The following is a 20,341-nucleotide window of genomic DNA, read 5'->3' as shown; positions in this document are numbered from 1 at the left end:
CTTTAGGAGTGAGTCTGTCTCTTTTCTAACTTCTAGAACCTCCTGCATTCCCTGGCTCATAACCCTACCTTCATGTTCAAAGCTAGCTGCTTAGCATCTTGAAATCCCCCCCCCACCCGCTTGTTACTTCTCTGATTGTCTGACCTTCTGGCTTCCTCGCTCCTGTTTTTAAAGGATCTTTGTGTTTATATGGGTCCCACCCACATAATCCAGAATGATCTCTTCATCTCAAAGTCCTCAATTTAATCCCATCTGCAAAATTCCTTTTACCACGAAAAATTCAGAGGTGATTTCACATTCCACTTTCCAGTTTTCCTTTAAGAAATTTGTCTGCTTTTCACAGAGCAACAGAGAAAAATGTCCATAATTACCAAAAAAGGTCATTCCCTTTTTTTTCTTTTTTTCTTAAAAAAGGCCATTCCTTATGAGGACTATACTTTTCAGGAAAATACTCCTCTCTCCCTTTCCCAGCATCTGCACGGGTTCTGGAGATTAGGAAGTGAACATTTTTGGGATGAGATTTTTCTGCCTACCACACCTCCTTTTACAAAAGAGTCATAGAAAGTTTAAGTAACCTGCTGAAATTCACGCAACCCAGTGAGTGGGGGACTCAGGATTTTATTTCTGGCCTGTCTTGACTCTGGGCTCCTCCCTTGTCTCTTATTGCAAGTATGAGGTTTGCTAAGGACTGCAGGGCCCACAGTGTTTGTTCATATTTTCCTTTTCACATTTACCTCCTGGTATTGAAATTATGTGGTACCACCATTAAAAACAAACAAACATAAAACATACTGTTGGTAATCCCTGGCAGTCCGGTGGTGAGAGGACTCCAGGACTCCATTGTAGGGGGCACGCCACGAGTCTGATCCCTGGTTGGGGAACTAACATCCTGCAAGCTACCCAGTGCGGCCAAAAAAACCCAAAAAAACAAACAACCCAAAAAAAACCCCACCCCCCAAAACACCCCAATAGTGTCAACATTAAAAAAAAACTTGTGGTAATATCTCTGTAAGTGATTTGAAAATTAGAACTGAGTATCATTGATCATAATTTTGATTTTTTTTTTTTTTTTTGGCTGAGTTGGGTGTTTGTTGCTGCGCGCGGGGGCTACTCTTTGTTTTGGTGCGCGGGCTTCTCATTGTGGTGGCTTCTCTCTTGCGGAGCACAGGCTCTAGGTGCGTGGGCTCAGTAGCTGTGGCACGTGGGCTTAGTTGCTCTGTGGGATCTTCCTGGACCAGGGCTCAAACCCATGTCCCCTTTTTTGGCAGGCAGATTCTTAACCACTGTGCCACCCGGGAAGTCCCATAATTTTGATTTTTTGTTCAAGAACCGTTATGATGAAAATCATATGTCAACCATTATGTCACCAATGTGTTTTCATATCCCTCCCTGTCTTTCTCTATATGTAGGCAGAATTTTTCTGTGGTTTTAACCACAGCATGGATACAGTATTGTGTTGTTTCCCTAGCTTTTTTTTTTTTTTTGGCCGAGCCGCGGGGCTTGTGGGATCATATTGCCCTGACTGGGGATTGAACCCGGGCCACCGCAGTGAGAGCACGGAGTCCTAACCACTGGACTGCCAGGGAATTCCCTTCCCAAGCTTTTTGTTAAAATTTTTTTTCAAGCATACAGAAAAGTTGATGGTACCACTTAGATCCAACAACTGTTAACATTTTGCATTATTTACTTTCTCTCCCTCTATGTCTATTTGTGTGTGCTTATATAATTTTATTTTTTGTTGCACCATTAAAAAATAGCTCAGGTATTATGACATTCATCCCTAAATTCTTCAGATGCATATCCTAACAAAAGAACATTCTCTCACATGAGAGTAATATCATTATTATACTATGGAAGTTACCAATAATTCACTAACATCATCTACATCCAAGCCATACGCAACTTTCTCCAACTGTCAAAAAATATTTACCAGGTTAAAAAACACCAGTATCCAATCAAGATTCACGCACTGTATTCGGTTAAGTATTTTTTTTTATCTCTTATTTTATTTTTAGAATTTTGTGTTGAAGTATAGTTGATTTAAAATGTGTTAACTTCTGCTGTACAGAGAAGTGATTCAGTTATACGTATATATGTTCTTTTTCATATTCTTTTCCATTGTGGTTTATCGCAGGCTATTGAATATAGTTATAGTTCCCTGTGCTATACAGTAGGACATTGTTTTTTATCTATTTTATATATAGTAGTTTGTATCAGTTTAGCTCTTTTATTTTCGACAATCCCTTCCCCTTCTTATATTTTTCATGGCATCCCATTGTTGCAAAGACCAGGCCCTCTGCCTTATGGAATGTGGCAATGGATCTTACTGTTGATTCCCTCTGCTCAGCACGGGGTCTGGTAATAGTAGCCTCTCTGTCTGTTTGCTGAGCACTTGAAAACAGCGATCATGGTTATGAATAAGAATCACAGAAGCTAATGTTTATTGAGGGCTGGTGCGTTCACACTCACCTAATTTGATCCTCACAGAAATCTTGGGAGTTAAGAAGTTTTATTAGCCTCATTCACAGGTGAGGAAAGCAAAGACTTAGGAAACGGAATTAACTTGCCCGAATCACTCAGCTAGAAGGGACAAAGTAGGTGATAAACTGCATGGTCAGGTAGGGGGTTCACTGTTTCTTGAACCAATGACCCGAAAGCTCGTCTGTCTGTATGCGTGCATGTATGCGTGTGATAGTCAACGCTGAGTGCTTACTATTTGCCAGGCCCCAATCCTAAACGCTTTACCGGTGCGTTTTCATTTTTATTTCTTCAAAATATTCTCCAATGCCTAGCTAAAGGCGTGGCACAGAGTAGACGCTCAGATAGTGTTTGTGGAATGAATGAGAAGTGAATAAATTAATGAATGGACGGATGTGACCTCCATAAACCGGGACTACTCTGAGATATTCAGCGCGCACTTCGAAGACCCCAGCCCAGGACGACCCCGGCCCAGGACGCCCTTGGGGTTCGGGGGCGCGGGCGGACTTCAGGCCGCGGCTCCCGGGCTCCGGACATCCCGAGTCCCGCCCACCATCCAGGTGGCCTCCCGGCTGGTGAGAAAGCCGGGCCGACCGGGCGCTTTGGCGTTATCACCTCCGTCCACTGTCCTTTCCCCTCCGGCGCCGCAGCCGGCCCCGGGAGCTCCAGGTCCGCGGTGGGCGGGCCCGCATCCGCTAAGGGCCGCGGGCTAGCGGTCCGCCCCGGGCCGACTCCCGCCGCGCACGCCCACCTGTCGGCCGCGCCTGCGCAGCGCGCGCTCGGCGCGCCCGGCCTCCCCGCGCCCCGCGGCACGCGGCCAGTGCGCAGGCGCGGCGGCCGATGCGAGTGTGTATGTGCGGGCGAGAAGATGGCGGCGGCGGGGGAAGCAGCGTGAGGAGTCGGACGAGCGCCGAGGCTCATTGAAACGGGCCGCCATGGCCCTCCGCAACCCGCAGGTAGCACCCGGCCGGCGCCCTCGGCGGGAAGGGGCCCCGGGCCGCGGGCGGGTGGGCGCCGGGGCGGACGGGCGGGCGGGCGCACCCCGGCCCCGAGCGAGCGTGTGGGAGTGGGGGAGGGCGCCGGGACACGCTGCCCGGGACTAGGCCCCGAGCCTCCCGCCGCCTCCGCGCCTCCGTCGCCTGCAGCCCGGCCCGCCCCGCGCCAGAGCCCACCAGGCCCCGCTTCAGAGGGGCGGCGGAGAGGGGGCGCCCGGGCCGGCCTGGAGAGGGCGTGGGGGGCGCGAAAGGGTTAATCTCGGGGCTGGACCGCGGGGCGAGCCGGCGGTGCAGATGGGGCCCTGGCTGCCCCGGCAGGCAGCCGGGAATCTTCGGGAGGCCCCGGGGCGGCACAGCCTTCCACGCCCTGTGGTCGCCTCTCTGCCCGGAACGAGCCACCAAGATTTGGGGTGCCTCGTTTTCCCCATGGCCCCAAAGGTTGCTTTCGCAGTTTGATTGACCCGGGGCGGGGGGGCGGCTTGCTGGTGTTCTGACTTTTAGACTCAAGTCACTAAGAAGCAGCCTAAGGTTACTGGTGCAAAGAAAACTCGAAATAACTCGCCAGGACCATACTTGTACCTGCCTTTGAGTGACATCTTTTGCACGAATCCGCCTCAGCCTGGCTGACACTACTAGCGCACCCTGTCAGAGCGGTATCTTAGGGGTCGTTTGTGATAATCCCGTAGTGGAAAGAAAGAGTAAAACTCACGCTTTTAGAGAGAGATGAGTGTAGAGTTGAACTCTTATTCCCACTCCCCCAAATACAATCGGTCTGGATAAAAATCGGCATGTGGTATTATTTGTCAGGCTTGCTGTGGACCGCTGATGTGTTGACTTCTAAGCCCTAGAAGTTATTGCGCGTTTTTATATCATCTCAGTGTGCTGTTGTATTAAATAAGGGAAAATGAAACAAAGTAGCTGTTGGAAAACTGGTGGCCGGTAAATCGTAACCCTTTCAAAGCAATTGGTTTTTCTTGCCCTTTTGGAAATAGAGTCAGGTTTTAGTAACTATTGGAATTAACGCGTGTCGCGGAATTTGAGACTTGATAACTTTAAAAAAAATGAAATCTTACAGGAAGCAGCAATTTTGTTAAACTTTTGGCACTTTAGTTTGCTCTACAACTTTCCGCTTTAAACTTTTGTTCACTTGTACATCTGCGTTTTAAAGTAACTCAGTATAGTTCTTTGCACAAAAAGAAGGGCTTAGTAGTGGTTGAATAAGTTTTACAAGGGTGCAATTCAAAGATTTCTTTCCTTAAGAGATTTGGTGTTTGCCTTTTTCTCACCTTAAATTTTATTTTTAAATTAAGCTTTGCTCTTATTTAAAAAAAATTTAAATTTTATTATTATTTTTGGCTGCGTTGGGTCTTTGTTGCTGCGCACGGGCTTTCTCTAGTTGCGGCGAGCGGGGGCTACTCTTCGTTGCGGTGCGCAGGCTTCTCATGGCGGTGGCTCCTCTTGTTGTGGAGCATGGGCTCTAAGTGCACGGGCTTCAGTAGTTGTGGCTCTCGGACTCAGTAGCTGTGGCGCACGGGCTTAGTTGCTCTGCCGCACGTGGGATCTTCCTGGACCAGGGCTCGAACCCTGTCCTCTGCACTGGCAGGCGGATTCTTAACCACTGAGTCACTAGGGAAGTCCCCACTTCCATTATCAGAAGCACCAATCGCAATGCAAAGTGAAATGTTAATGAGTGGTGATAATAGGTAAAAGTGATTGTAATTTCATTTACTTTCCTAAATGTCCTAGTATTTATGTTTTATACAGCAATATTGCCTATACACATCTTTAGAAAATTGGAGTGGCAACAGTTAGCTGAACATAATGCAGGGGACACGGGTTCGAGCCCTGGTCTGGGAAGATCCCACATGCCATGGAGCAACTAAGCCCGTGCGCGCCACAGCTACTGAGCCCGCGTGCCACAACTGCTGAAGCCCGCGTGCCTAGAGCCCGTGCTCCGCAACAAGAGAAGCCACTGCAGTGAGAAGCCTGCGCGGCGCAACTAGAGAAAACACAGCAACAAAGACCCAATGCAGCCAAAAATAAAATAAATAAATTTGTAAAAAAAATTAAAGTGTGATTAAAATGCTTTTAAGTTGTAGCATGCAGAAGGTAGGAAAGGAAATAGTATGAGTTCTCATATTTTCTTTCTTTTCCTAATTTTCTTTTCAGAAGAATACTAATGAAAACAAGTAATGAAACATATGTGATAGGATTTAATGATTGGATCCTGCTTGAGTCAGGCTAAGCATTTTAATAATTTTGTTTTATTCAGTTACCTGCTGTCCTGAAGGTCCTGCCATAGTCATGGCCATTCATTAATTCAACAAATATTGGTTGGGCTCTCGCTCTCTGCTAAGCACTGTTATTTGTTATTATGCGTGTTACTTGTTTATTATTGGGGATATCAATCACAGATTAACAGTAAGGGTCCTATTTTCTTTTTTCTTATATTAAGTTTTTATAAGGGTCCTATTTTAAAATTGGATTTTTAAGGTTACAATTTAAAACATTTATATAGTTTATAGCCTATTTCCATACCAATGATTGAACCCTTTTCCCTGGATTGACATGAAACAGTGCAAAACTTAGAAACTTTTGTAATGCCAGTAGTTTTCAACACATTTTAATAAATACAACAAACTTTGACAGTTGAAGTGAAAGTACATCTCTGACATTTGTTGGCATGAGGGAACTGATTTAAATGATTTGGGGTAATTAATTTGAACTGACCAATTCTGCCGTAAACCAGAAGAGATTTTTGTGATCATTGCAGTCATTTATAGTGAAAACTCTACAATAATGCTTCGTACATCCTATTTGGACATCGTGTGGCTGCTCCCGTCCCGGTCCTGCGCAGCGGGCTCCCCCTCATCTTTTCACTGCCTCACGTATAGCATTGTGGCGCCCACATTTTACACTGTGGAATTTCTTGGATCCAGTTGACAGCATATGGTAGAGTGTTGCTGTATCGTTGAATATCTTTGTAACTGAAAGTTAGTAGTTCTCCAAAGAGATACATTTTTATTGGAGTTTCATAGTGAGCAACTGAAGTAAATAAAATTATTTGAAATACGGGATATTTGGAGATACCAGTTTTCCTTTGCATCGTGACAGCAAAATCTTGAAACATGTCCTCAGACTAGATAAGCCATTTGAAGCTTGTGCGTTGATGGTCGCCTCAGTGGTTTTTACACAGGAGCAGTGGAGATGAGCCTTATCCAGGGCCTCACCCTCACCCTCTGGAGCCTGTCTTGTGGGGACCAGTGTCCTGAAATGAGCAGATAGTAAGTGGACCGCCTCATTCTAAATTCCTCTCTAGAGCAACAGTTAGGACATATATTCGAGAGCTTTTTTATGTGGAACTGAAGTGATTTGAATAGTGGTTTGCATAGGAAAACTTAAAGGATAAAAGAATTCCAAAGCTTAATGATTATTTAATGCCAGGCCTAGTGGCACATTTACTTTGTGCTGTGTTCAGAATATAATACTGAAGTAATTGAGAAAAGTTGTATCGTCTCTGCTTGAGTTATAGTTCATCAGGGTTATTTTTTGTTTGTTCTTGTGTTTTTACAAATTTCAGACAGGCAGATACTTGCTGTGAATGGATCTGGTTTTTCAAGTGGCCCGTTAAGGGTGGCTGCCGAGGACACTTCTTACTGATGATACACTAAATACCAAAACAGTGGGAAGCGCTTGCCTTTGAATCTGTAACTGCGCTGTTACAGTTGTCTTTACTGCCACACATGCAAGAATCACTGTGGCACAAGACAGATAAATCTGTTTGCAATGGAATTTACTGGCCTTGGGCCACTGGATTACTGTCATTTGTCACTTTAGTGCTACTTCAGCAGTGTAGATGTTCATTTCCAAAGACGTACATGTGCTTGGACTGCAGTTTTCCTGTTTATTGAAGTGATCTCCCAATAGGTCTTTCTGTGACCGTTTCCGTCAGTGCAGTCTGTACTAAGAACAATAGGCAAGATAAAGGTAGCCCGTGGGGTAGGTTTATAGTACTATTTGTTTCAAGAATCAGGAATTGTAGAATCTATCGTAAACCTAGATGTGGAGTCTTCAGAGTGTAGACTTTTCATGAGTGGGCTACTTTCTGACTGTTTAAAAGCTCCGCAGATATGACCCCGTTTTCAGCAGGAGACCCAAGAAACCAATAGCTCCATGCTGCTCCCTGTTTTGAAAGGCGCTGTCCTCAGGTTGCCCTCTCCTGGGAACAGGGTCGGTGAGGTGTAGAGTGGAAGTGTGGTTTGGGGCAGGGAGTGAGAGGATACAGCGTGTCTTCCTGGACTTTCCCTTTCTGGCTCACTTGAGAATTGAGAGATGACCATGTGCCTGCAGAGTGTTAGCCCAGGTCTGCACCAAGGGTCTGCGCACCGAGGACGCCTGCTCTTGTCCCTCAGGCCCCTCCCTCCTGGGATGTTTCACAGTGTGACTTCCCCATGGTAGTTCCTCAGTGAAGGTTCATGGAATGGGCAAATGAATGAAATAAAGGTTTACATGTTTAAAGATATTAATGTGTTAGTAATTACTAAGGGTTGCTAATCTGCTACTAATTATTAATTACAAGATTTTGTGTAGAGTGCATTTTGGTGAAAGTTCTTACTGATTTTATTTTTAATTAATTTATTTTTGGCTGCATTGGGTCTTTGTTTCTGCGTGCAGGCTTTCGCTAGTTGCGGCGAGCGGGGGCTACTCTTCGTTGCGGTGCGCGGGCTTCTCATTGCTGTGGCTTCTCATTGTGGAGCATGGGCTCTAGGCACGAGGGCTTCAGTCGTGTGGCTTGCGGGCTCTAGAGCACAGGCTCAGTAGCTGTGGCGCATGGGCTTAGTTGCTCCAAGGCATGTGGGAATTTCCCAGACCAGGGCTCGAACCCGTGTCCCCTGCATTGGCAGGTGGATTCTTAACCACTGCGCCACGAGGGAAGTCCCACTGATTTTATTTTTAAATACAGAATAAAGACTTGCAATTTCTGAAACAGAAATATTTAAAGTAAAAAGTATGTCCTTCTCTTCCTCCCTGATCCTTGGTCCTCACCTTGATGTCTGTCTTCTGTGCCTTTTTGTGTTTGGGCATTGTTGTTTTTGTTCCCTTGTCTCATAATGCGGTCTCTTCTAACCAGGTAGTCACTGAGCTGGAGTTTTTGGAGCTAGTCTTGTTTCTAAAACTATTGAACGCATCTATTCAAGTATAGGAAGTGTTCTTATTTTTACCAAATTTTGCCAGGGGATGGAGCAGATGTTCTGGAGGTTAAAGTGGTTCCCTGGGACCCGTGTACTGAGAACTGTAGAAGTGCTGTAGAAATTTATGACTATTAAAATGCCCAGACCATTATTTTAAAAAGAAATGATATTTTGAAGATGTTCAACCCCTTAATTATAGCAGCCATGCTGTTCAGTTTCTGTATTGTAAAAAAAATGTCTGATTCAAAATTAAATTCTTGTCTCTTGGTCAACTCTGCACTAAAGATTACTGAGAGGACAAGCCTTTCGTTAGTTGGAGAGGTTGATAGGTCATCAACCCTAGTGCATAGTGGGGAATTGGGTAATGAACCTGGGTTTTCCCCATCTTCTCCAAAATCAGGCTTTGTTCACCTCTCTCTTTGTGTTTTTGTTTATTTATTTATCATTATTTATCTTTTTTTTTTTTTTGCCACGCCATGATCTTAGTTCCCTTACCAGGGATCGAATCTGTGCCCCCTGCAGTGGAAGTGTGGAGTCTTAACCACTGGACTGCCAGGGAAGTCCCTCCCACTTTGTTTTTATCAAAGTACTGCAATGGCAAAAGACAGAAAAAAATCCAAAAATACTCTCCGATTTCTCATGTCAGGTCCTCTCCCCAGAAACCATATTCAACTACTTCTAATAAAGTGCAAAGTCAGGTCTTTTAGGGGTTGCATTCTGTGTCCTTTGGAATTAATTTGTAGGATACCAGACACCTTTATTCAGAACTACATATGAAGGACTTTATATCTTTTGTAATTGTTCAAACAGAAAATTTTGGTGGCCAGGCATTAGCAGCATAGAGCTGAAAAGAGTGTTTCTGTGCTTTAGAAGTTCACAGGGTAGTGGGAGAGGGAAACAGGCTAATTGGAAAATACTGTTTTAGGGTGTTAATTCCTGTAACAGAGGTGTGAACAATACAGTCAAAAACTTTCATTCATTCATTCATTCATTCAGCAGGTAGTTATTGAGTGGCTACTGTGTACCAGGCACTGAGGATGGAGTGATGAGCAGAGACGGGCATTGTTCCTCTTACCAGGGAGCTTACTGTCTAGTGAGGGAGACAGACGCTAATCAGATAATCACAGTAATGCCTGTGTCATTCCAAGCTGAGGACTGAGTCTGGATGGAGGGCATAGGGTCTGTCGGCGTGGCCCTGGGAAGTCAAGGATGGGCTCCCGGAAGCCGCGCCTTGGCTGATACCCAGCCAGAGATGGCTCTGCAGCTGGAGGGTGTGGGGAGCCCCTGAGAACTCAGAACGCTGGGTGCTGAGGTGCGGGCGGCCAGCCTTACCCCGGGGAGAGTGTGGAGGAGGGCGGCATGCGCTCACACTCTGCCTACCCTGCAGAACCGTCCAAGTGGGCTCACGGGGGCCTCCCACGAGCCACCGTGGGGAGGGTGCCGTGGAGGTGGGGAGGAGTGGCAGCGTCACGTGGATTGGACAAGGGGGAGCATCAGGGGAAGCTGGGAAGACGACTCTCCTAGAAAGGTGACATTTGAGCAGAGAAGCACAAGGACAGGGTGTGGCAGGAAAGCATGCAGAGGAACAAAGTCTCAAAGCCTGCGGTACGCCGGAGCACGTGGGCTTGATGGGTGACTGGCGTGTAGGGTGAGGGGCCGGGACCGAAGTCAGGAGGGGCAAGGGACCTTGCGAGTCCAGCCTAGACGGCGTCTGCCCTTGTCAGCAGGTGGGCATCTGTGGGAAAGCATGGGTTCGAGGAAGTGGGTCGTCCCGCTCTCTGTTAGCGTTGCTAAGGGAGATGGCTGTGCAGAGGCCCGCTTGGGGTCCTGCATGGGGTGGCAAGGGTGTGTCCCTCTTCCGGCTCTCCTCCAGATCTCAGAGTGTTCACTCTGCTCACCTCAGCACCTCAAGCATCTTAAATCTCAAAACTTTGAGGGGGGAAAAATTAGGACATTCTTTTGGGGTCATCTGAGGCAGATTAATGCAAGGCAAATAGCCCTTGAATATCCTCTGATAGTTGGATAGAGCCGTTAGGTGAAGGTCATTTGGGGACATTATTCCCTTTCTGTTTTGGGGGGGCACCTTTAAAACAAGCATTAGGTACTTGATTATGCTCCTAGAAAATAAAGAAAATATTAGGAAAAGCATCACCCCTGGTAACTCACGACTCTGGGATGAAGTTTGTTAATATTCTGAAATGCTTCCCTTTGGTACTCTTTGTAGTACATTTTAGACGTTTGGGATCCTTTTATGTAATAGTGTGTTTTAAGTTGTGATCCTTGGTCATGGTCTTCTCTCATCAGGTCACCTGGCATCCTGGTGGCCATCCAGACACACTAAGTAGGGACTCCTAATTAGGCCCCCAAGTCTGTGTTTCCCTCAGCCCCCCAGGGCCTCAGCCATATGCAGGTGTCAGAGCCTCCGCATAGTTTCTTTTAAAATTAATTAATTAATTAATGAATTTTGGGGGCTGTGTTGGGTCTTCGTTGGTGCATGCGGGCTTTCTCTAGTTGCGGCGAGTGGGGCTACTCTTCATTGTGGTGTGCGGGCTTCAGTAGTTGTGGCTCGCGGGCTCAGTAGTTGTGTCTCACGGGCTCTAGAGCACAGGCTCAGTAGTTGTGGTGCACGGGCCTAGTTGCTCCGCGGCATGTGGGATCTTCCCGGACCAGGGCTCACATCCGTGTCCCCTGCGCTGGCAGGCGGGTTCTTAACCACTGCGTCACCAGGGAAGTCTCCCTCCACATAGTTTTGTTTACAGCCTTTTCCCTTAACCTGCTGAGCACTTTTCCATGAATAGGATTAACTAAATCTTATTTTGCACATTTAAAAACTTTTCCAGTCTAGGTTAGGTATGAACAACAACAAAAGATACAGGTTTGTGGCTCTCTGAGAGAGAATATTAATTTTAGCACTGAGTAGAGTGAATCGAGGAGCCTGAAAATGTTGCCGTTTGAAGACCTGCCGTACTGGGTCTTCAGAATGAGAGTTCAGTGTTGTTTGAAGTTCGGTAACTAACTCATTGACTAATTCCTTCTCAACAAACATGTATCCAGCTCTTGCTCTGTGTTGAGGCCTGTGTTGGGGTTCATAAGCTGCAAAACACAATTACAAATATATATATATATATATACACACACACACACACACACACACACACACATACATGAACATTATGTTCCCCGTAGCCACGAGAGACTGCTGTGCTCCGTGCGGTGAGATGGGGCCCTTGTGGACGGTGTGAGGGCAGCACAGACTCGGCCACAGCGCGATTTAACTGTGCCTGTCTGATGTCCCAGCGAGATGGAACAGAGTTCCTGATTCATCCGGAAGCCCATTTGTGGTCAAGATCTCTTTGGGGATTTGAGCATTAAGCCAATTTGCTGCCGGAAGCTCTTGCTGCCTTCTTTTGGTTGCTGCTCATGGATTTGTCAGCTTAGAAGTTCTTGTCTCCAGTTTGTCACAAATTGGTGTTAAAATAATCACTCTTGGTTCCGTCTTGGTTCTTACTGAATTCTTGGCTTTTCCATGCCACACTACACAGTGTGAGTTAAGTGCCAGGAGCACAAACTTCCTTTTTCATCTGTGACTAGAGTTCTATTCAGTGAGAACGGGCTAAGAGATAGCTTAAAAAAAAAAAATCTTAAAAAGCGTTCTCTTCAGTTTTGGCTGGAAGTTTACTGGCTGTAAATTGAACTTCACACGCAGTGACACTGTAGCAATATCCTAGCCATGACTAGTCCTGGACACAGAGTTGCTGCAGCTCAGTTTGGAAAGAGTTTGCCTCTCACCCACTGACACATGTTGAAAAATGAGTTTCTTTTCTTTTTAAGGTGGACAGAAAGTAAAATACGTTGCCAATTTGTTTCTTTGCCATTGATTTCTTTTTGGTTGAAAACAGATCTGAGTTAGCTTCCTCCCGCCCACGTATGTCGTGCACAGCGAGCCTGGAGGGTCCTGTGGACTTTGATTCCGGGGGTGCCGTGTCTTTCCTCCGTGGTCAGTCAGCCCTTCCTGGAGGCCTGCAGCCTGCTGGCCCCGAATGGGCCAAGTGCCTGAGTGGCGGAAGGACAGCATGGCCCTGCCTGGCGGAGGGCACAGTACACAGACAGTCGTCTGGCAGGTGTTCAGGGTAGGAGCACAGGGGCCCGGGAGGGGCCTGGGGCTCAGGAAGGCTTTCTTGAGCGCTGAGGGGTCTGCTTCCCCTTCAGTGGCCCCCCTGTCGGGCACAGCATCCTGTCCTGCCTGTGGGAGCAGCTGGCTGGCTGTCAGGTTCAGGACTGCACGAGGGTTTGTTTTGGTGTTTCCAGTTCTAGGAATGAAGATCAGGATGACGGTGTGCAGAACCACACGGGACAGCTTTGCCCTCCCTAGAAATACCTTTATAGTAATGAGAGCTGATGCAGAAGAGGTGGGCTGCTCCTGAGGTATTCAGATTGGTTGTAATTCTTGGATTAAGAATGCAGGTGACCTCTAAGTTTCCTTTAAGGGTTTCACGACTCTCTTTATCTCTGTTGTGTAGTTTCTTGAATCCAGGTGACTGATCTGTGTATCAGCTAATAAGCTGTTTTGTTTCATTCTTTGGGCTGTTTCTCAACAGGTGTAGCTGAGATCAGAGGACCGTTACTGATGTAAATAAAATGCCTTCACCATAGCTTTCCCAGTCCCAGTTAGTGGTCCATAGCATTGATCCTTTGTTGGCCTGCTCTGAACAAATGCTGTTATCCCCAAATTCAAGAACCACAGAGCTGTCTACCTTCCAAGGTGGAGAGACCAAATGTGTGTCAGCGGTGAGTGTGGAAAGAGGACTTTTCCATTGGCTTGCCTCAGTTATTTTTTGTGTTCGCCACCTTTGTCACCTTAGATATCTCAGCCAATGTCATCATTTGTCCACTGGTTATTTATTTACTTTTAATAAATAAATAATTATTTATTTATTTTTTGCGGTACGCGGGCCTCTCAGTGCTGTGGCCTCTCCCGCTGCGGAGCACAGGCTCTGGACGCGCAGGCTCAGCGGCCATGGCTCACGGGCCCAGCCGCTCCGCGGCATGTGGGATCCTCCCGGACCGGGGCACGAACCCGCATTCCTTGCATCGGCAGGTGGACTCTCAAACCACTGCGCCACCAGGGAAGCCCTAAATATTTATTTTATTATTTTGTTTTATTTACTTATTTTTGGCTGCGTTGGGTCTTCGTTGCTGCCATGGGCTTTCTCTAGTTTCAGCAAGCGGGGGCTACTCTTCATTGAGGTGTGTGGGCTTCTCATTGCGGTGGCTTCTCTTGTTGCGGAGCACGGGCTCTAGGCGCGCGGCCGGGCTTCGGTAGTTGTGGCACGTGGGCTCTAGAGCACAGGCTCAGTAGTTGTGGCGTATGGGCATATTTTCTCCGTGGCATGTGGGATCTTCCCAGACCAGGGCTCGAACCCGTGTCCCCTGCATTGGCAGGTGCATTCTCAACCACTGTGCCACCAGGGAAGCTCCATCCACTGGTTATTTTTTGAGCTCAGCTAAGTGCCACAAAAATGAGTACAAATAAGTCCTCTCTACCCGAGACCCTCTGCTGCAGCATGCCCCGCCTCAGTCCACGAGCTTGCTGCCTGGCCCTGGGCGGCTTTCCGTGTGGGTGATGTCTTCTCAGGATGGCCTGCCTCCCTGGCCTCTTTAAAATACAGCCTCCTGAACCCTCACCACCTTCTTGCCTTGCTTTCTCTTCACAGCACCTACCACCTTCTGATACCCTGTATCTAATATCCTAACATAGTTATTTTGTTCATTTTCTCTCTCCCTACTAGAATGTAAGATTAACGAGGGCAAGGATTTCTTTTGTCCACTTATACATTCCTCGGGCCTAGAATGTAGTAAGTGCTCAAAAATACTATTGATAAATAAATTAATGAAAGATATAACACCGTCGGTATATTCAGGAAGTCCATGGTTGAATGTGGGAAAGTGTCTCATCAACTGTTGAAATCCAGAGTGAGTAACTCATCAGTTTGTTAGGAAAGTAGTTTCCGAAGAGGAGACTTTGGAACTGAGTTCTGTAATGTGAGGAGAAGCCCGTGGCGCCCCTCCTGGTGGGAGAGAAGGCGCTCTGGGCAAGAGACCCTGTGTGGATGGCCCTGAGCCTGCAGTTCTGGGCGGGGGGTGGGGGGCGCAGCCCTGGGGCCTCTTGCGAGCTCTGCTGGAGCCTTTTGTCTTGAAAGTTCTCGGTGGCCTTGCAGGCCTGTTCCTAGGGACCAGAGTAATCAGGTTCACATTTTAGAGAAAGCAGTGTGGTGGCTGCATGTGGTTTGGAGAGTGAAGGATGAGTCGGGGGCAGGAAGACCAGTTAGACACTCAGTGATCCAGTTGAGAAGTGCTGAAGGCCTCAACTCAGCCTGGGGCAGGGGGTGGAGGAAGCGAAGGCCTTGGGATGAGCAGTTGGCACGGGATGCATAGGGAACAAGGCAGCTTCTTTGTAATGTATTTGTGATAATGCATTTTCTTTTTTAATAACCTAGGACTATGCTGTATGTTGTTTAGTATTTTTTCCCCATTTCTTGTATTGTAAACACTCTTGATTATTAAACATTTTTCTTCAATGTTATTTTTAAGTGCTGTGGAGTATCCACAAGTTATATTTTATGCATGCTAAAAACGGTGATGTTTGGCATTTTTGGGCTCCATTTATTAGCTGCTTCTCATTGTGAGTGGATGATCTTATTTCCCAGAGATAGTTAAAGCACAGTATTGTAAAGTGAAAGATGAACATCTTTAATTCATTGGTTACTTGGAGGCAGAATGGGAGATACATTTTGCTTAGTAATATTAAGGAAATGATTAGTGGTAAATTAAAACATGAAGTTTTTTTATGTTTTTATTTTTAAACTACATACTGATTTGATCAAAAGCAAGTTACACTATGAAATATTTGCAGAAGATTGAGGAAGATCTTTTTATGTAATATTTGTCAGTCAGCTGGCTCATGTTTGCTGAAGGCTGGTTTAGCTACTGCTCGTAGCTGCTCAGGAAGGCAGCCAGAGGGTTCTGACCCTGTGTACATAGTGGGTGACTCAGCAGGTGACTGAGGCAGAGGGAACCACTGGGTTAGGTTCTGAGATGTGTGATGTGTTGAACTAGGTGCTGCACATGTCAGGTTCTGCAGGGGGAATTCAGGGAGTGAAGGAAGTGGGCAATGAGTGACCTTGAAAATGAATAGGATTTGGGCAATTGGAGAGAAAGGAGGAGGGCATTCCATGTGGGAGGGTGAGTAGGATTTAGGTTTCAGATTAACTTTTTTTTTTTTTTTTTTGCCTTTTGAGTGATCTTACTTGGTATGAATCTCCTGGATCACGCACTCCACTTCTGTCTCAGGATACTTTTGATAACAAGTAAAAGAAAGCTCAGCTCTAACTGGCTTACACCATAAACTAGAGATTTACTGGCTCACGGCACTAGAAATTCTGTAGGTAGGTCAGGCTTCAAGGTTGGTTTGATTCATCAGTTCAGTGACATCTTTGAAGACCTGGTTTCTCTTCACTTGTGTTGTATCGCTATTATCCTAAGCCTAGTTTTCTCCCCAATGGCGAAATGGCTACAGTAGTTGCGGGCTTCACATTTGTGCCCAGCACACAAAGCGGCGCACGAGAGTGTGTGTGTGTGTCCCGGAATTCTTGGCAGTGCCCTGAGCTTTGTGCCCTCTGGGTCACCCTGAACCAAGTGCTCTGGGCTACAGGGGTGGCGTGCCGTGCTGGCTCCCCTCTGGAGTGGGGGGTTTCAGCCTTCTGAACTGGGTGACCATTATCCAACAGGGGAGGAAGAGAATGAACATTGGGAGGATGGCCGCAAAGTCCTTTACCTGACGCTTCATCCCTCCCCACACTTGTTCCAGGTTTCTCATTTCCTCCTGGGCTCCTCAGACTTTCAGACTCTGTCCTTTCTCCTTGGCAGGTCATCCTGGACTGTCTGATGGTTTCTTATTGTATCTTATAGTCTTCCTTACTTTTTTTTTTTTTTTTTTTCCTTCGGTACGCGGGCCTCTCACTGTTGTGGCCTCTTCCATTGCGGAGCACAGGCTCCGGACGCGCAGCCTTAGTGGCCGTGGCTCGCGGTCCCAGCCGCTCTGCGGCATGTGGGATCCTCCCGGACCGGGGCACAAACCCGCGTCCCCTGCATCGGCAGGCGGACTCTCAACCGCTGCGCCACCAGGGAAGCCCCCCCCCTTTTTTTTTAGTAATCTTATTATTGAGGTATATTCTGTGTTCAGAAAGGTTCTGCTCTTGCCTTTGACTCACTGAGATCCTGTTCTCTGGATCTCAGGTGTGGGTGTATGGGATGTCAGGATGCATCACTTAATTAGAATGCTTATTTCAATTCATGCAGTTGCTACTGTTTTTACCAGATAAAAAGTTTTGAACATTTTGATGAGATTGTGCCAGGAGTTGGGGTATATGATTCAAGATAATCTTCAAGGTTTCTCATCTAGAAGATTGGAAGAACAGTGACGTTTGCTATTGGCATAAGTGTAAAACCTGGTTTTGAGAAAATAATGGACCTTTTGATTTTAAGGTTAAACTAGAACATAACAGTGGAAGAGCCTAGGGGCTGGCAGCTTGAAATATGGAACTGGAGTATAGTTGGGCAATCCAAGTTGAAGATGTGGGTTTGGAATTCATCAGCATACTTGAAGCTGAGAATAGGTGAGCTGCTTAGTGGGGGAATATCCAGGTGCCATCCCAGAGGAGAGAGAATGGTTAAAGAAACAGGACCAAGTCTTGTAGAGTTACGGAATCCCCTGAAGGTAAAATTATTATGAAAAGTGCGTGTGAGAGAGATCTTATTACTGATCAAGTGCTTGATGGATTGACTAGCTTAAGGAGGTAGAATGATCTTGGTTTAGATTGGGAGGTCATTTTTGAAAAAGCAGAATGTTGGAGGTGAAAGATTTCACTGAGTGAAAACAGCAAATGGGAAATGAGTTCAGTTACAAAGAAGTGTCTGTGGAAAAGACATTTCTGAAAAGTTGCATTGGAGAGGAATTTTTCTATCAAATTATTTCTAGCTTAGTTGCATTATAGTTTTTCTTCTGATTGTTTGCCTTTAACTTGTTAATGATAAATCCTTAAAAGCACTAAAATCGTTCCCATTTTACAAACGTTTGCTCTGGTGGTCCTTCATCAAGCAGTGGGCCCTCCTGTAGAGTGAATAGTCATCTCAAATTGTTTTATAGTCTCTTCTGTCTGGTTTGGGGGCATACTTGAGTGTCGAAATAGCTCTGCTGGCCCTCCCTCCAGTTGTCTGCTTAGTTTCTCCCATCCCTGAATCGCTGGGTGTGGGAATGCCCCTGTGTTCAGTGATTCTGAACCCTGACTGCCCATCAGAGTCACACAGGAAGCCTGCCTCCCACCATTGAACCCAGAATTGTGGCCTGAGGATCCTCAGGTGATTCTAAGGTATAGTCAAGGCTGAGAAGCACTGCTTGAGGCCTTTGTCCTGCACAGCTGACCCTGTTCCCCTGCTTGGTGAGCTCTTCCTGGGGTTGGTTTTCTGCCTTTATATGAAAAACAGAGTATTGTGAGTTGATTGGGGGAAAAAAATTTCTTTTCTAGGATACCGAAGTCCTGAGCTTCACATACTTAACATAAGGGAGACTTTCTGGAAAGTCTTGAGTTTCATTTTTCTTTTTTTTTTTAATTAAATTTATTTACTTATTTATTTGGTTGTGCTGGGTCTTAGTTGTGGCAGGCTGGCTCCTTAGTTGTGGCTCTCGGGCTTCGTGGTTGTGACGTGTGAACTCTTAGTTGCGGCATGCATGTGGGATCTAGTTCCTTGAGCAGGGATTGAACCTGGGCCCCCTGCCTTGGGAGCGGAGAGTCTTAACCACTTTGCCACCAGGGAAGTCCCAAGTTTCATTTTTCTAGTAAAAGATTTTTAATCGTTAACAGTGAACTTACATAATTCAAGAATGGAGTGCAGTCTGTTGTTTTGGCTGGTAAAGTAAATGTACCTCCGTAATTACAGTCTTCGGAGGCTGTTTTTCAACAGGCCATCAGGTGGAGGTTAAATTGAGAAAGTAAGCAGTGGACTGCTTCCTCAGTAGGCATGGTGGTCCTCATGCCCTCAGCACCTGCTTTTGCATTCTTTTATTTTCAGCAGATAGTAATTTTGCAGCTTTTACTGCTTCAACCAACTCTTCTAACTTTGGTTTTCATTAACAACCAAAGTAATTCATGAAAGGGAATATTCTCTATACTTCCTCCTTAAAATTGGAAGGAGAGGGGTGTGTGTAACAGCTAACATGAGTCCTTTTTCGTAGTCATCTCTAGATTTTCCAAGGTGTTTGAAGAGACCATTGGCAGTGACCGTTAGATTAGAAGAAAATAATGTAGGTAGTCACACTTCGTTTTTCCTGGATGTCTTTTAATGTGTACCTCTGGTTTAGTGGTGCACTCTCCTTTCTGGCAGGTGGCCTTCAGTAGCCAAGCTTTTGTTGGTTTGGTTCCAGCATATTTCATTAAGTGAAAAGTCCTGTAGAACAGATGGATTTAGCAGGTTTCTGCTCATGGAGCAGTCTGTTTAGTGCAACACTAGTTTCCATTCAGCGTTGTGGGCAGTTATTGTCTGCCTGTAGTGTGGAGTTTGAGTAGGTGGTCAGGGGATCTAGACAGTTATAAAGGCCAAGCCAGTCATGAACCATCTGAGGTTGGAGGCTTAAAGGAGCCTGTTACAATGATAACAGGCAGCGCAGTACAAATGCATGCCTACTAGTTTAGGTGGTGTTGTGTAGCACTAGTTAGAGTCTTTGAACCAAGGAACATGAAATCTTAAAAAAAAAAAGTCCTGATGTGTGAATATTTATAGAGTACTTAAGAATTCTACTTATGTAAATGAAAAATCAATGTTATGGTCTTTGGTCTTCAAGAGTTGTTTTTATAATACAGCTGCCTCATCCACCTTATTTATAGATGTGCGTCTAATTTAAGTCAGCCATATAGGTATAGGTATAGGTATAATTTAATACAATAAATGTACCAATTTTAAGCTTGCAGTTTGAGTTTTGACAAATGTATATACCAGGGTAACTGTCACCATGGTAAAGATATAGAACATTTTCATTGCCCAGAAATTTCCCTCATGCCCCTTCACCATGAATCCCCATCCCTTAGCCAGGCAATTACTGTCACTGTCCATTACTGCTTTCTGTCACTGTAGGCTAAGTTTCTGTTTTCTGGAATTTTCTTTATGTGGAATTATATAGAGAGTACTCTTCTATCTGCCTTCTTTCACTCAGCATAACGTTTTTGATATTTGCCCATGTTGTGGGAGTTCCTTCCTTTTCAGTGCTGAGTAATAGTCCATTGTATGGATGGACCACAGTTTCTCTCTTCACCTCTTGACAGACATTTGTTGTTCCAGTGTTGACTATTATGAATGAAGTTGTTGACTACGTTCATGTGCAAGTCTTTGTGTGGACATATGTTTTCATTTCTCATGGTTAAAGTACCTAGAAGTGGAATGGTTGTATGTCATAGGGCAGGTATATGTTTTATTTTGTAAGAAGCTGCCAAGCTGTTCTAAAGTGGTGACATCCTTTCACGTCTGCAGCAGCAGTGCCTAATTCCCCTTCTGCAGCCTCATCGACACTTGGTACTGTCAGTCTTCTTAATTTTACTGTGCCTCAGTTTTAAAGGAAAGACTTTT

The 20,341-nt window shown here is 45.8% G+C and overlaps 1 protein-coding gene across 5 annotated transcripts in view; it reads left to right on the top strand.

The window, feature by feature from the left end:
- Positions 1–3,277: 3,277 nt before the first annotated feature.
- Positions 3,278–20,341, top strand: part of USP10 (ubiquitin specific peptidase 10) — an 85,982-nt gene continuing 68,918 nt past the window's right edge. For 3 of the 5 annotated variants that reach the window (XM_027119095.1, XM_027119094.1, XM_027119096.1), the window contains exon 1: positions 3,321–3,434. In XM_027119095.1, coding sequence (XP_026974896.1) covers positions 3,414–3,434 — 21 coding nt within the window. In that variant the 5' untranslated portion in view covers positions 3,321–3,413. Of the gene's footprint in view, positions 3,435–20,341 lie in introns of all 5 variants that reach the window. The other 2 variants (XM_027119093.1, XM_027119097.1) reach the window with 2 other exon arrangements.

Source organism: Aethalodelphis obliquidens, unplaced genomic scaffold, assembly GCF_003676395.1.
Source record: "Aethalodelphis obliquidens isolate GAN/ISIS:26980383/991018 unplaced genomic scaffold, ASM367639v1 scaffold20, whole genome shotgun sequence".
In the NCBI taxonomy this organism is placed as follows: domain Eukaryota; kingdom Metazoa; phylum Chordata; class Mammalia; order Artiodactyla; family Delphinidae; genus Aethalodelphis; species Aethalodelphis obliquidens.
The sequence above is the reverse complement of the archived record's forward strand: the minus strand, read 5'-3'. Positions and strand labels throughout refer to the sequence as shown.